The sequence below is a fragment of the Dermacentor variabilis genome, chromosome 5 (genome assembly GCF_050947875.1).
Source record: "Dermacentor variabilis isolate Ectoservices chromosome 5, ASM5094787v1, whole genome shotgun sequence".
NCBI lineage: Eukaryota > Metazoa > Arthropoda > Arachnida > Ixodida > Ixodidae > Dermacentor > Dermacentor variabilis.
In genome coordinates this window covers 64,061,858-64,078,588 of record NC_134572.1, presented here as the reverse complement: position 1 = coordinate 64,078,588, position 16,731 = coordinate 64,061,858, and the positions used below count along the sequence as shown (strand labels likewise).

Genomic DNA, 16,731 nt, shown 5'->3' with positions numbered 1-16,731 from the left:
GCGAGGAAACATTCGAGAAGCGTTGAGGGAATTTAGAGATTTGTCCCCACGTAAATTTCATTATATGTACGGTATATATGTACGGACAGGCCGCCATTGGAATCTGAACCTGGCAACGTTTAACGTTAGAACGCTATCTAGTGAGGCGAGTCTAGCAGTGTTATTGGAGGAATTAGAGGGTAGTAAATGGGATATAATAGGGCTCAGTGAGGTTAGGAGGACAAAAGAAGCATATACAGTGCTAAAAAGCGGGCATGCACTGTGTTACCGGGGCTTAGCGGAGAGACGAGAACTAGGAGTCGGATTCCTGATTAATAAGGAAATAGCTGGTAACATACAGGAATTCTATAGCATTAACGAGAGGGTGGCAGGTCTTGTTGTGAAACTTAATAAGAGGTACAAATTGAAGGTGGTACAAGTCTATGCCCCTACATGCAGTCATGACGACCAGGAAGTCGAAAGCTTTTATGAAGACGTGGAATCGGCGATGGGTAAAGTCAAAACAAAATACACTATACTGATGGGCGACTTCAATGCCAGGGTAGGCAAGAAGCAGGCTGGGAACAAGTCAGTGGGGGAATATGGCATAGGCTCTAGGAATAGCAGAGGAGAACTATTAGTAGAGTTTGCAGAACAGAATAATATGCGGATAATGAACACCTTTTTCCGCAAGCGGGTTAGTCGAAAGTGGACGTGGAGGAGCCCGAATGGTGAGACTAGAAATGAAATAGACTTCATACTCTGCGCGAACCCTGGCATCATACAAGATGTAGACGTGCTCGGCAAGGTACGCTGCAGTGACCATAGGATCGTAAGAACTCGAATTAGCCTAGACTTGAGGAGGGAACGGAAGAAACTGGTACACAAGAAGCCAATCAATGAGTTAGCGGTAAGAAGGAAACTAGAGGAATTCCGGATCAAGCTACAGAACAGGTATTCGGCTTTAACTCAGGAAGAGGACCTTAGTGTTGAAGCAATGAACGACAATCTCATGGGCATCATTAAGGAGTGCGCAATAGAAGTCGGTGGTAACGCCGTTAGACAGGAAACCAGTAAGCTATCGCGGGAGACGAAAGATCTGATCAAGAAACGCCAATGTATGAAAGCCTCTAACCCTACAGCTAGAACAGAACTGGCAGAACTTTCGAAGTTAATCAACAAGCGTAAGACAGCGGACATCAGGAACTATAATATGGATAGAATTGAACAGGCTCTCAGGAACGGAGGAAGCCTAAAAACAGTGAAGAAGAAACTAGGAATAGGCAAGAATCAGATGTGTGCGTTAAGAGACAAAGCCGGCAATATCGTTACTAATATGGATGAGATAGTTCAAGTGGCTGAGGAGTTCTATAGAGATTTATACAGTACCAGTGGCACCCACGACGATAGTGGAAGAGAGAATAGCCTAGAGGAATTCGAAATCCCACAGGTAACGCCGGAAGAAGTAAAGAAAGCCTTGGGAGCTATGCAAAGGGGGAAGGCAGCTGGGGAGGATCAGGTAACAGCAGATCTGTTGAAGGATGGTGGTCAGATTGTTCTAGAGAAACTGGCCACCCTGTATACGCAATGCCTCATAACCTCGAGCGTACCGGAGTCTTGGAAGAACGCTAACATAATCCTAATCCATAAGAAAGGGGACGCCAAAGACTTCAAAAACTACAGACCGATCAGCTTACTGTCCGTTGCCTACAAAGTATTTACTAAGGTAATCGCAAATAGGATCAGGAACGCCTTAGACTTCTGTCAACCAAAGGACCAGGCAGGATTCCGTAAAGGCTACTCAACAATAGACCATATTCACACTATCAATCAAGTGATAGAGAAATGTCTAGAATATAACCAACCCTTATATATAGCTTTCATTGATTACGAGAAAGCGTTTGATTCAGTCGAAACCTCAGCAGTCATGGAGGCATTACGGAATCAGGGTGTAGATGAGCCATATGTAAAGATACTGGAAGATATCTATAGCGGCTCCACAGCCACCGTAGTCCTCCACAAAGAAAGCAACAAAATCCCTACAAAGAAAGGCGTCAGACAGGGAGATACGATATCTCCAATGCTATTCACAGCATGTTTACAGGAGGTATTCAGAGGCCTGGAGTGGGAAGAATTGGGGATAAAAGTTGATGGAGAATACCTTAGCAACTTGCGATTCGCTGATGATATTGCCTTGCTTAGTAACTCAGGAGACCAATTGCAATGCATGCTCACTGACCTGGAGAGGCAAAGCAGAGGGGTGGGTCTGAAAATTAATCTGCAGAAAACTAAAGTATTGTTTAACAGTCTCGGAAGAGAACAGCAGTTTACAATAGGTAGCGAAGCACTGGAAGTGGTAAGGGAATACATCTACTTAGGGCAGGTAGTGACCACGGATCCGGATCATGAGACTGAAATAACCAGAAGAATAAGAATGGGCTGGGGTGCGTTTGGCAGGCATTCTCAAACATGAACAGCAGGTTGCCACTATCCCTCAAAAGGAAAGTGTATAACAGCTGTGTGTTACCAGTACTCACATATGGGGCAGAAACCTGGAGGCTTACGAAAAGGGTTCTGCTGAAATTGAGGACGACGCAACGAGCTATGGAAAGAAGAATGATGGGTGTAACGTTAAGGGATAAGAAAAGAGCAGATTGGGTGAGGCAACAAACGCGGGTAAACGACATCTTAGTTGAAATCAAGAAAAAGAAATGGGCATGGGCCGGACATGTAATGAGGAGGGAAGATAACCGATGGTCACTAAGGGTTACGGACTGGATTCCAAGGGAAGGGATGCGTAGCAGGGGGCGGCAGAAAGTTAGGTGGGCGGATGACATTAAGACGTTTGCAGGGACAACATGGCCACAATTAGTACATAACCGGGGTAGTTGGAGAAGTATGGGAGAGGCCTTTGCCCTGCAGTGGGCGTAACTAGGCCTATGATGATGATGATGATATCCAGGCTTGATTACAGACAACGAGGGTTAGCAAGCTCAAGTGTGTGTGTGTGTGTGTGTGTGTGTGTGTGTGTGTGTGTGTGTGTGTGTGTGTGTGTGTGTGTGTGTGTGTGTGTGTGTGTGTGTGTGTGTGTGTGTGTGTGTGTGTGTGTGTGTGTGTGTGTGTGTGTGTGTGTGCGTGTGTTTTAGTATGCGCCCTGTCCAGCCACCCTTCCCCTCTCACCCTCCCCAATCCCAAGTGGTTGCGCCCCCCGAAGAAAGGAAAATTACTGGCTACGCCAGTGGGCGTTACACATCATATAGCATAAACGAAATGGACGAGCCTACAACTGCAACACCGCTGTAGCAAGCAAAGAACTCGGGACCTGCGCAAACTTCTACAAACTGTAAATTTGAGACAGCACATCGCTTTTCCTCGCATTTCTTCCATCATGCATCGGGTCGTTCTCCGATCCCTTAATCTCTTTAAAAAATACATGAAGTTCTGGCTACGACGGTGAACTGCGGCTGCGCGCCTGTCTGCCCGCAGCTCTTTGACGTATCAGTGTTCCTCTGTATGCTTCCAGCGGGGAGCACATACAGTCAAACATAAATTTAACGAAATGCAATTTTAGAACATTTTCGATTTAACGAAAAGTTTTCGATTCCGCTACACATATACATCAAGCCTAATGCGTTGAAAACCTCGAAACAACCAAGTGAATAAGTCTCGCCTCATTTAACGAAGTTTTGGAAGAAATTATGTGGAAAATATATGTGTCAGTTCGGGTAATGGGTGTCATTGACCTGTTAAAAGGTTTGCTGCTGCCATAAAGGAACACAAGACACGCTGAATGGCCTCGCTATCTACAAAAAGCTAAGAGAGTATGCTGGGAAAAAATGTTCAGTGGCAATTTAGCGGTAAATTCGAGATAAATGTGCGCACCTCTTTGAGGTGCCGGATCCATGATTTAAACCAGTGTTGTGCTCATTTGACAGACGTCCTGCCTCTTTGCTTTGAGGAGCCAAGTGAAATATATATATCCTCTCAACCTAGTGACCGGCTTCCCACATTTTACAAAGATACTTTTTTCCACTTTGACACTCCTGATTCGAACGCATTAAATATTATGTATCCATTTTGAAATAAAAGGACGATTCCTTCGGAGACATACCATCAGCGGTGGCGAACATGAGGTGACGGGTGATACATGATAATTAGTAGATAATTAACAAAAATCCATTCATTAACTTATAAGTTTGTGGTTCTAGCAGGCTCATCATAATTTAGAAAATTGAAGCGAGCTCTTCGTACGAGCCATATAAATTTTTGTATCTAGAAAAATGCGATAATCCGTGGAATTGTGGCACGACGAAATTCGGCTGTCAGAGCGCGCGAAACCGAAACTGGAAAACTGAAGCGCGCGCATAGCCGCGCCCCTTGAGTCGACGACCTGCTTACGTCACCCAGCAGGGGTCGTAAACGCGCTGGGCTCCGTAGTACTCGCATTTTTGCCAATTCTTGCATTTCACCATTTTGCCCACATCGAAGTGCGGCCACCGCAGCCGGGATTCGATCACGCGCCCTTTGGCTTAGCAGCGCAAGGCCAAAGCCAGTACGCCATCATCTAAGGTATCATCATTAATAAAACAACCAGCCTATCAGCGCTATCCCCGGTGAACCAGAAAACTTCTCGTATGAGTGGTAGCGTTCGTACACTCTATTCACCCAAAAATGACAAGACTTGGTATCATTAATAAGTCTCTTTGCAAGTATGCGTGGGCGCATAGAGTTTCTATGCGTGGGCCTGTCTGCTGTTGGCCGTGTTTTGTTTCGGCCGAGCAGCATCTGTGAAGCATCATGAACGTTTCAGCGATATGTTATCGTGTGCCTTCCTACAAGATGAAGACGGTGCATTTGACTGTGTACTCAGCTGTTGTTTGACACTGCCATTCTTGGGGTTGTCGTGCCCCGTGTCTCGACCGATGCTGAACTTCGGGAAAAATGATGCTCCAATCATCAGAATACCGTTGTCTTCCTGATCCGTTCATTCAGTGTGTGAACCGTTGATGTTTGCACGGAGCATGTGTACATCGTATGAGTGATCGTTCGGCGATTGTGTGAATGTTTCGTGTCAGTTTGCTACCACCCCTGGCTTTAATTGCTACGGCAGACGACGTTGTGTGCTTTGAAATTTACATCAGTTAGACATCAGTACCCATGGCTGATGCGGAGAAACCGTTTGCCTGCGACGTGTCAGGCTGTGGAATCGTAAGTCGTCATGACGTGCTACGTGTTTACAGCAACGACGTTGACACGCCTCTTTCGTATGGTTTTTCTTCTTAACAGAAGTTTGTGTGCGAAGACAAGCTGACGAGCCACAAAAGGAGGCACAAAATGATGCTGTCATTGAATTTCGCGAACACTGGCGCAGGCCCAAGGAACTGCATTGGTATGTGTGTAAAAAGTAATCACTTCACAGTGTAGTAAGAGGATGACGGAAGAAAGCTTCCTCGTAACACAGTTCGGTCGTTCTTCTCACTTGCAGAGCAAACTCCTACACCAACGAGATTTATGGACATAATTGAAGAGGCAGGCCTGTTTCAAGAGCTCCAACCTGAGTTCACCACCCCCGAGCCTGTTCACGCTGTCAATCCATTTGAGGCGGACTTTCGTAGAGCATCTAACGGGGAAATTGTCACAAAGGTAAACTTATTGTGCACTAGACGATTGTCCTGTGAACCTTGCACCGATAATGAGCATCACAATTAGGTAATAGGCACATCGTTGCACCTCATGATGGGTTAGTTTATGCCCATGCAAAGTGCCACCCGGTAAACTCCATAATCTTGACTACTAACATGAGTGAAGTTGCACTACCCGATTTCGGAAACTGCGATGTGCCTCCAGGTATACGTGGTAAAAACACCATAAGCATTGGAGGGAGCCATCAATGACAGCATGTGTGTGTGTGTGTGCCTTATGTCACCCCAGACTTCAGACTTTTAACTAGCATGTAAGAATAGGCCCCAGCTGTTGTAAGAGGTTTCAGGCTTGCTTGGCAAAACAGCTGAACTCCATTGCTGAACTCCAGCTGAACTCTGTTGCTTACATGGCACTTTGCATTGTGCTGTATAAAATTTACGCTAAGTAAGCCAAAGTATTTGACACCAGTACATTATTTTCTGGGAGTACAACTGAGGAGCTCTTCAATAAACCAATTTCACCTTGTTCTGAGCTCATGCACAGCAACCAGGCCTGTCAGCACCATGGTGGTCATAGCTGTTGCCTCTTTCCTGCTGTGCTTAAGGTTCAAGGCAACATTGTCAGAAATGCTGAGGACAATGCCATTGTGCATTTTTCCAATTAAGTTTTAATGGGGATTGGGGGGGGGGTGCATCTGCTCAAGCCCACTCTTATTGTAGAATGTTTTTAAGCTAACCTTCCCACCTTTTGATCCCGTAGGGTAACCAGGTTTTTCATGGTACAAGCACAACTCTCTTCATGCGGATTTTTTTTTTTTTTTTCGCAAGCTCAACAAAGACTACTAATACTGGCATGCTTTGTGGCAGTGGTAACATAGTAAAACTCGTGAAATAAGTCTGTTGCTTGATAAAAGATTTTGTCCTTTGTACATTGCAACTGGGATACTGACAAAATACTGTATACAGATTGTACATTTTAGTAGCAAACTCCGAATAAACAAAACTCACTTTAACAGAAATGCCAGATAAACAGAATGATGGTAACAACATCGGTTGGCCGTCCATGTTAACAAACTGCACTTAAATAGAACACTTTCTCTGTGTACTCCAGAACAGAACTCGAACCGAAACTACCACATATTTAATGGACTGTTTTACCACGTACAAAACATGAATGGTCCAACAACCATGTAAAATGGTGATGTTCAAACAGTCGGTAAAAATACAATTGATCAGGCAGTTTTAGCACTGGGTCATAAATGGCTGCTATGCAGCGTTCGCATTGCCTCCCTTGTCTTGTGATAGCGTCAGTCAGTAAGCGAGAGAGCACAAATTCCTCACACTGGCTACAAAAGTGGATGACATAAAAAATGTGACGCATGACGAAGTATCATATTGTTAATTGATGTAGCGGATAATGAAGGATGAATAGAAGATTCATGCACCTGGTTCCTGAACCTGGGACAGGACATGGCACTTTTCTTGTGCCTTAGCTTGTGTCCCAGTAGTTCGTGCTCTGAATTTAGCTATGCTTCTATACCAACTTGCCCACTTCTCACTTTTGCACATCAGTTTGTTGACCTCTGTAAAATTAAAACACACTATATGCGTTTCAAATAAAACTATTGTTCTTGATTTCTGTGTCATTTGCTTAAACTTCCGTTTAAGCGGGTTCTACTTTATATATGATGTGTAGGCACAGCTAACACACATATCCATGCTATGCATTGATTGACATTGTGCATTGACATTGAAAATAGGGATGCATGATTCACTTTCACTACATCCTTCAGAGAAGATACTAGCACACAGTACAACTATTGCCTGTGAATATTTAAGCAGTACCACGTATGGCAGTTCATGTACACTTGGACATAGCAAAAATCAAAGAAAATAGCAGAAAAGCAAAAGTTTTGCAGTTTGTGAAATCCATTCAGTGTATGGTACACCGCAGAATATTCAGGAGTATGACATACAATTCACTCTCAGTCGTAGCCCTGAGAGATCATGCAGCCTCTTGAAATGACTAAAAGCTGAGCAAGTTAGTATGAATTCATGGTATGGAAAGGCAGGCATACGAAACACTCGCACATAAAGACGGGCAAAAGATAGTAGACACAGTGTTTGTGTTATCCTTCTCATTTTTCTCGTGCCTGTATGTTGTGAGCCTGCCTCTTCATACCATACACACAGTACAGCAACTGCGCATGCACAATCACCACGACACTAGTATTGACATAGTAGCCTCGGTCGAAGATATCCTCATTGGGCGAAATCTTCCTATATTAAGTGCTGATGTCATTGCTGTTTTTGCAGGAGCCAAGCCACATCCCTATAACAAGTGAGCCGCTCAACACACCCTGCATTCTGCCTGTCACAGCCGACCCACTTTCACTGCGGGGTCAGTTCACTCCAGCTTCAGCAGTTCCTGAATTCGGGCGAGCCCCTTTACTCACCCTCAAGGCAGAGGCGTCTAATGACAGCACTAGCGCACCGTCATCCAGTGAACCACCTGTCTCAACTAGTGCTTCAACTGCAAGTGAAAGTAGCATTTCACTTGAAGAGGCAACAGTGGTTGCAGCTGCTATTGACGCAAAGGAGGAAGCATCACCAGGACCAATCATTAGTGACAAACCTACTGTGCTTCAAGTGAGCACGCCTGGTGAGGCACAAGCTGCTGTGACTGGGTTAGTTGTTTTGCACCTAAGCTCTCCATGACAGGCTAGGATTGTATCTCCATGACGTACCCAGGACTGTTTTTCGAGTGGGGGGCGCAACACTACGTAACTTTTCTACGCAAATGGGGGGGAAAGGTACCTTTACTAGTACAAATATTAATAATCACCACCATTTGCCATAAAAACGTAAACCCACAAAAGAGAAATGAAATAAGGCATATCTCATAGGTACTCCTGCAAGATACACCTCTCCTTTACTTTACAAAAAGCACATCAAATGGACTTGCGCAGGAAAAAGGTATTTATTATGAGAGAAAAGCTGAGACGTCGGCCTGAATCAGTGTTCTGACCTGCTACTTGGCGCTGGAAAGAGCGCAGGAAGAACGCTGGCAAGAACAAGTAACAAGCGAAAATGTAAAATAAAAATTTCTAGTAGCGTTTTTTGAATTTGCTCTGGAAGAATTATAGAGAAATATATATTTGGGGAACAATCATAGTTCTTTTAGATCCATCGTTTACTGCTCTGCCAAGTTAAGTGCCAAAACCATCTCGTATTGTTATTTGAGAATTTGCAAAACCATGTGCGGCCGCCAGTGCTGTACAGCCACATGGAGTTCGGGACGCTGCGTTTCTCGACATACTACACCCACCACAGAAGGTTAGAAAACACCCACATTAGCACAGCAGAGAAGTGGCTACATCAGGCAGGTCGATTGATAACTGTAGAAGCGTCATTCAAAACACATGGAATCATTCACTTCCGGAAGCGTTTTCTCTACTTCCTTTTTAAATAAAAAGATGTTGATCCATAAGTATTTTCACAAGCAATTGTCAAACTTGTTACTTTTCACTTTTCATTCCAGTTTGGCTGTTGCCTCGGCTCTCTTCCTTAGTAGGTCGCTTAATTTCCCTAATCCTTGCGACTCTTGCTTCCAGTTGCCAATTTTGTGTGAAAAGTGCTGTACAATTAGGGAAAAACCACACGAGGTAACAGGTGACATTCACATTGCTGATGGGTTTAACAGTTATTGCAGGGTTTATGATGGACGCTGTTTCACATGATTTTATTTTCCACCTTATCTAACCCATATGATGGGTATGTGGTTTCGAGGATCTGCCAGTGTTGCAGCGAGCCTTCACTCGAGAAAACAATGAAGCAAAAGGAAAAGTTAAATGCAACTGGCGCTTTCTATGGCCACAACTCATTCCACGAGCATACAGTATGGCTGACTACAAACTGAATCCCTTTCCTGGTTCCTGGATCAGTTTAAACAAAGAAGGTTGAACCAACAAAGCAACAGAGAAACATGTGACCGTTGCAATAGATGGTGACAACACATCTCGAGTTAATTACGCGGGCACCGAATCAATGAGTAAACTGTCCTTCACACCCCACCCAGGAGATGGCGATAATTACCGCCATCCAAAAGGAGTGAGAAAGGTAGCAAAAGGTTGACTGCCGAATAGCTGTCAAGTCTAAAGATTGATTTAGTGGCGTTTTAGGAATAGGTGAGTTGTGAGAAGTGGTCGCGTGGGGGAAGGGGGGAGGGGGGGCTGCTGCTCAATTTCAGGGGGTGCCGGGTCACCCCAGGCCACGTGCCTGCTCCATGACGTTCCGTATGTTAGTTGTGAACACGTTTTCTGACTACAATTTTCTGTTCACGGTGCGTCTGCCAAGGAGCCTAAAGCATCAGCACAAGTTGCATTTGCATAGCTGTTTAGCATTTCAATTAAAATTAAGCACAAGACAGGTGATGCAAATTTGTCCACGATCTGTCATGCAGCGCATCAGAGTCCAACTTGGTGCTTGCAATGATTTGGGGCACATGGTACGAACAAGCAACCAGCCCATAGCTCCAGCCAGGACAGCTGCCCCTGTATGGATGCTTGGAATGTTTCATAACTTTGCAAAGAAAGTGAAAAACAAGCGTATTTGTGCAGCTCTTTCGTTTTACACAAACGATGCCAATAAAAACATCTCTATGTGAGCAGCAAATTTTTCGTAGGGCCAACTATAGCATCAGCGCCATTGACAGCCACCGATGGCTATGAGCCAGCAGGCCTAGCTCGCTGGGCCATCGGATCCGAGAGAGTTGGTGCCTGCGACACCAGCGCATGCAGCTCATAATAAAGTGCCTGTGTTGATCACAACATGTACACTATTATGTTGCGCTTGAATTATAATACTTTTGATTTTCTCAACACTGACGGTGGCGAACGAGCAAATGAGGTGAGCTGGCAATCGCCAGGAGGTCTAGCTCGCTGGCTGTCGGATCCTGGATCGACAGCCTAGCTGCAGCTCGTAATAAGTTTAACTTTGAAAGCACAGTATATTGTGAATAGATATAGTTTTCTGTGTTCCTCGCTTTAGAGGGGCCCTGCCAGCACCTTTTCTTCAATATGGAACACACTGGCTCGAGTACAGTGCCTTTCAATTAAAGGGGCTCAGAATCCCTTTCCAAACATGAGAAGAAAACATTGCCAGTTGTAAACGAGGATCCCATGAACATGTAAGCCAAATATTGCAGCGCTTCATGCAGCAGGGAATTTACAATCTCCTGTAAGAAAGAGCAAAATATCGCTAGCTCTCTCCTTCGCAGTGTCGTTGTGCAGCTATGTGCAAGCAGCCAAGCCCATCAGCAGTTATTGGCTGATTTTGTGATCTCAAGAACATTCTCAGTAATACTATTAGTGCTGATTTTCAGTTAAATAAATGAAAAGCATATGTCTGCAATCTCAAGAAGACAAAAAAGAAGTATTTCATCTTTGTGCTGCCAGTCACACACAACAGTTGCGCGTAGCTGCATCTGCTGTGTGTGGCCCCCGAGGTTGCAGCTGCATGCTGCACAGCACAGATACGATAGTGCCACGGGGTGCTGAGACAAGCCCTCTCACTAGCAAGAGACTCAACTTTTGGTCAGGGCCTTGCCCCCTTATCACCTCCCTTGTGCAGCTTCTTGCACGCCAGTGTAGACGAAAGGAGAGGAAAAGCCACTAATCAGTGCGATAACTAAGTTTAACTCCACTTGTGCTTGAAAGCTTCGAAAAATTTTTGCAGCTCGAGGTCCGTGAAATGTCATTTAATAATGAGGCCATTATATGATTAATTGGAATGTTACAGTGCTTGTTTAAGATATTCCTTCATAATTTTTAGAAAGGGTGTAATAATGGGGATACTATTAAACCTCATATAATAAACTTCAATATAATGAAATTCTTGATTTAATTGTTTACATTTTTATAACTTCTTGACCACACTGTACCATGTATTTTAAACCTAAGTATAAGGAAGTGTTTTTTGCAATTTCACTATAACTGGGAATTGGATTTTCCAACATCAGGGAAAAATGTTAATACACCTGTGTACGTAGATTGAGGTGTACGTTAAAGAACCCCAAGTGGTCAAAATCAATCCGGATTCCCCCACTACGGCATGCCTCGTAATCAGATTGTGGTTTTGGCATATAAAACCACATAATTTAAGTGATGAAATTAGAGAATTTACTGGCATAGACTTGAGTTGACTGAAGCAGGTGAGAGGTAATAAGATCGCTTGAGGCAGATCGTTGTCCTAAAGTGTACTGAAATAGGCTGCTGCTGCTGATGACTGCATGACTTTTACTCCTCTGGGTCACAAGTCTTCATGCGGCCTTCATGTTTACAGAGTGTGTCCATTTCATAATTCATATTTACCCATTCCTAGGACAATTTCTGCTGACAGTGTCCTAGCGGTGACTAGCCCTGTTGCCCAAGTGCTTCCAGGAGTTTGCACGAACAAGGTGGCACCAGTGGTAGCCCCAGTCATAGCACCAACTGTTACTCCTATATTGCCACCTGTGGGCTCATTGCCTGGCTCCAAGGCAACCACCATCATTACACCTTCCAATGTTATTCAGGTCAGTCAACTGTCTGCCCCATTTTGTAGATACTTGTAGATTGTGGTGTACATTTCCTGTCATATCCTGATTCATCTAGTTCACATATCCATGTATGTTCTGAGAGAGGTTTTATTTTCTTTGAAAGTTTGTGTCTGTGTACTTGTGTTCCTTTCTTTTTTGTGTGTGCCTTCTCTGCTTTAATTTATTCTTTTCTTTTTTCTCCTCCTCCTTTCTCATCTTTCAGCCTAGTAATCTAGAGTAGCAGGCCAGTTGTATGGTTAGAGGCCAACCTCATCAGTTTTCATACAAGTCAATCTCTCTATTTTTTATATGTTGAATGAGGGCCCTGGATGTGACAGAAGGTGTCAGTACTGGACAAAGTACTTCATCCAGGGGTGCCATCAATGTCTGACATTGTTCTTGAAGTTCTTCCTATTGTATTCTTTGCCTTGCTGCATTCATCGTTATGTTACTTGCAGATTGGTGACAATGTCCGGCTGCTGATTGTAGCCAACTCGGCTCCCACCATTGGGGCCACAACACAATTGCCTGCTGAGTCTGTTCCTCTCCTGCAACAGAACACAGAAACAGTTAGTAAAACATTTGTGTTAACTGCATGCTCTGTGACGAGGGTCTAATTCTGTGTCTATTGACTTGGGTATATGTGTAGTAGATGTCTAAGTCAAACAGTAGACTACAGTGTAGTCTACTTTTCTTTTTTTTTTAAAGACTACTTACAGGCAGCAGCTGGATTTTATTGCACATGGAAAAAGATGTAGATACATGTTATGCATGATAGTTTTGTTACAGAATGGCTGTAAACGACAAATGTAAAAAATTGTTTTAGATAAATTGATTTTCCAAGTTGATGCCATGGCTAGTTACTCACATATGCAATCGAACCTTAAGATAACAAACACAGATAAGACAAATTCTTGATGTAATGACTACAGTCGGCTCCGATTACTTTGACCTCAGTAATTTTACATTTCACCTAATTTGAATGCACTGGAAAGTCCCAGCAGGAAGCCATATATTGCTATGAATTGAAAACTCCTTTAGTTAGAAGGGAGAAGCATGCTGCTTCGGTTAGTTTGACCACCACCAGCATCCCAATATGCATGTCGCAGTCACTAAAGCTTGAAAACACAAGAGATTCAGCAGACTGCGTTGCTACTTCCCTAGTTGACGGTGGCAGCAGTAACCAGTTCTGCAGTGATCACAACTTGCCATAGGGGATGTCATTTGTTTAGAATTTTGTCAGCGCCGACAAAAGTGTTGAGGCCTGTGGACCACTGACTCAGGATGACATGTATAGTTATTGTAATACTGCATTGAAGTAGTCTGCTGACGACAGACTGGAACTCAATGGAACTGGATCTCACCGCATTCTAATTGATGTAATGCACAAGCCCATGCCTCTGTGCCTGTGAAGCATTTGATCTGTTTTTTCTGAAGCAGATCTGACAGAACATTTATGCACTGTTATTTTAGGATTGTCATGAGAGGTTCGGTATGTTCTTTTGCAAGTCCATCAACGCGTGTTACTGTAACATTGCTGTGATGTACCTGATCACTGTCTCAGTGCTCCATTTTATACATAGCAGGCAACAATGCAGAAGCTACGCAGGTAGTGTAGTCATGTTGCAGCTTGTGACATAAATCTCTAACTGCAATCTTGAAACTTAGATGGCATATACTTAAATTCTATAGTTTCTTGCTGGTTGAGCTACATTACGAGGCATGAGATGGCTCTTATTTCAGGGTGTCTACCAACCGGGAAAACCGGGAATTCTCAGGAATTTTGAGTAGTCTGGAAATACCCAAAGACAACTCAGGGAATTTGTGCTTCTATCAGGGAAAATTAGCTGTAATTTTATTGCAATGGAACAAAAGTCGCGGTAATACTTGCTCGAGTAACAGAGAGGAACCGCAGCGAATATTCTTTGACGCGTGTCATCGGCTGGAGGAGTTGCCAGTGTACAGTCAACGACCGACTTTCCAGATGCCCGATAATTCGGACGGCTTCGCGACGCCACCACATACCCCATAGAGTCAATGTACAAGAACAGCTCTGAAAATGTACCTGAAATTTCGGACGCAGGAACCGTTCGCCGTCCGATTTTCCGTATTTTTTGTCGCCAGCGCAGGTCCCAAACTGCATCAATCAAAGCCTCCACCGCTGCTGCTTTGATTACCTCGCCGCCTCAAGCCGGCGCTCTCGCGCGCAGCAGATATGCAGGCAGCCGTAGCCACCACTGCGGTAATGCTAGGCCTAGTTGCTTCGACGGTTGCTATTAAGCTTCTTGCCGTTGGGGGCCGTGTTTTTCATTAAAAGAATTCTCCGCTGCCAGCAATGGCACCGAGTCCACCTTTGTGGTCCTTGCGATTGGCTTCGGAGCTCGGAAAGCACGTTGCTTTGCATAATGCCGGTTCCTGAAAGTAATCTTCGCCTCAATACACAAATGTTACGCTGTGAAGCATACGTGTAAGTATTGCGGTGAAGCATAACAAGCGTGGCAAGGGGCAATTGTCACGGGACCCAGTATGAATTCCTTAATTATATACAAGGGCACCCGCCATCTCCTGTCCCAGTACGAGTACCGATATGCCTAATAAGTGTACTGGCAGGCCTTCACAGCTTTTCAGATGTGCCTGTGGAGATTTGAGCCCTTAAGGGCAGTTAAAGACATGCATTCATTTTTACAAACTATCCGATTTTTCGGACGCTTTCGCGGTCCCTAAGGAGTCCGAAAAATCGGGCGTTGACTGACCAAGAGGATGCTCCAAATGGTCTGTGCGGCACACGCACGGCGGAAGGAGGATCAGAACACAAAAGACCTAGGTATTGAGGAATGAACGGGAAAGGAAGCGTGCCGCCACTTCTTTGAAGAAGCTTGAGCTCAAAAAACAAAGTGTTGGCTGATGCCGAGATGCAGGTGTCCCTCATCCAAACCAAACTCTTTAAAGCAGTGAAATGCAACACTGAGGTGTTGTGTGTGGGCTGAGAGTATGTCACGGCAGTTGAGGTTGATATACCAGCTGTTGAGAGAGAATCTCACTTGTGACAAAGTTCAGGCTTCATACCAATGAACTTGCTATCAGTTGATACAATGCTATCAGTTGATACAAATAGCTCATAGTCGAAAATATTTGTTTCTGTGTACATCTCCTTTTTATTCATATTTGAAAATGTTCGACTCAATTTGAAATGGGTTTTACCATTTCATATTGAAGATATCTTATTTGCTGTGCATTTTACTAGCCAATCCCTTCCGTTTTCTTTTATAATAAAATAAACGCTACTTTCTACTATGCAAACTCAATTAAGTGTTTTTTTTTTAACATGCTTGCTAGAGAGTGACAGCATCGGGCGACATGGTGTCAGCCAGGCTTGACTTAAAGCAAATTTTTGGGTCACTCAGGGAATCTTTCGAAGGCACTCAGGGAAAACCTGGAAAACTCGGGGAATTAGAAAATGTTGACTTAGTAAACACCCTGTCCTTGTTTTGTAATATATTTTATTTAAAGAAAGTTTGCCATAAATTGTAGCATTCATTGCAGACAATACGCAGTCCTTTCTCTCTGCTTTTTAAATTTTGTGATCGCTGTCTGCAGTATCTCTCATGGATCTTTATTTTCTTTCTTTCTCTTCTTTTTTTACATGATATTGTCTACAGAAATTGAAGGATACACTAGTTGTCAAAGGCCTCAGCAGCACCAATCAGAAGCAGGCAACAAAATGTGCGCTGCCCACACCTCAGATGACCAAGCCTCCAATTGCAGCATCAGACCCAAATATTAGCGATAGGTAAGTGGAGAAATGATGCTTCGCAGCAAACAACATTTCTGGAACAAGTCCCCTAGAATAACATGCAATCAGATGATTCAATCGACATACCCTGTGGCACATCTTGTTAACCAAGTGCCTGTGCCACCTTGCATGTTAGCTGTGTTCTTACCAGTATGACATTCTCTTTTTCATATGTATAATCCTTATCTTGTATTCTCACAACAATATATTCTGAATTGGTGCTAGGAATATGAGGAGAGATTTCTTTCCTCCTGGTATATAAGCTTTAACAAGAAAACATCAAAGCAGTGGTAGAAAGCCAACCTCAGATGTCATTTGACATTTTCTAAAAGTATGTTTCCATATCCACTGGTGCAGCACTTCGTTTAGGAGAAACTACATATTGTTAGGCTTAGCCTAATAGACCCTTTTCTCAATCAGCAAGTGTGCTTCCCCTTGCAGCACATTTGCCCAACTGATGGCGGCACCGATCATTGTTCAAATGAAGACAGAGTGCTAGCTGCACATGCTGGGACTTATCTCTTGCACATGGTTTCGTCACGAGAGCCATGTCTACATTTTCCATGTCATAATACAAGCCAACTGCACTTTTACACACTGTTTGCAACAATGACTATGCCACCGGGCAAACTGCCCTGCAGAAAAGCTAGCTTTGCAATTATGAAAAGGGTCTGTTCTATTTTTTTATTATTATTCAGTCTTGCTGTCACATTATGCTCATTGTGCTGTCAGCTTTATAA

General features: G+C 43.9%; 1 protein-coding gene across 2 annotated transcripts in view; it reads left to right on the top strand.

The window, feature by feature from the left end:
• Nucleotides 1–4,661: 4,661 nt before the first annotated feature.
• LOC142582686 (uncharacterized) overlaps nucleotides 4,662–16,731 on the top strand; it is a 35,942-nt gene continuing 23,872 nt past the window's right edge. For both annotated transcript variants that reach the window (XR_012828469.1, XM_075692634.1), the window contains exons 1-7: nucleotides 4,662–5,187; nucleotides 5,266–5,368; nucleotides 5,465–5,622; nucleotides 7,938–8,308; nucleotides 12,003–12,195; nucleotides 12,657–12,767; nucleotides 15,858–15,988. Coding sequence is in view for 1 of the 2 variants with exons in the window: in XM_075692634.1 (XP_075548749.1) it covers nucleotides 5,137–5,187; nucleotides 5,266–5,368; nucleotides 5,465–5,622; nucleotides 7,938–8,308; nucleotides 12,003–12,195; nucleotides 12,657–12,767; nucleotides 15,858–15,988 (1,118 nt within the window). In the remaining variant the exon portion in view is untranslated. The remainder of the gene's footprint in view (nucleotides 5,188–5,265; nucleotides 5,369–5,464; nucleotides 5,623–7,937; nucleotides 8,309–12,002; nucleotides 12,196–12,656; nucleotides 12,768–15,857; nucleotides 15,989–16,731) is intronic.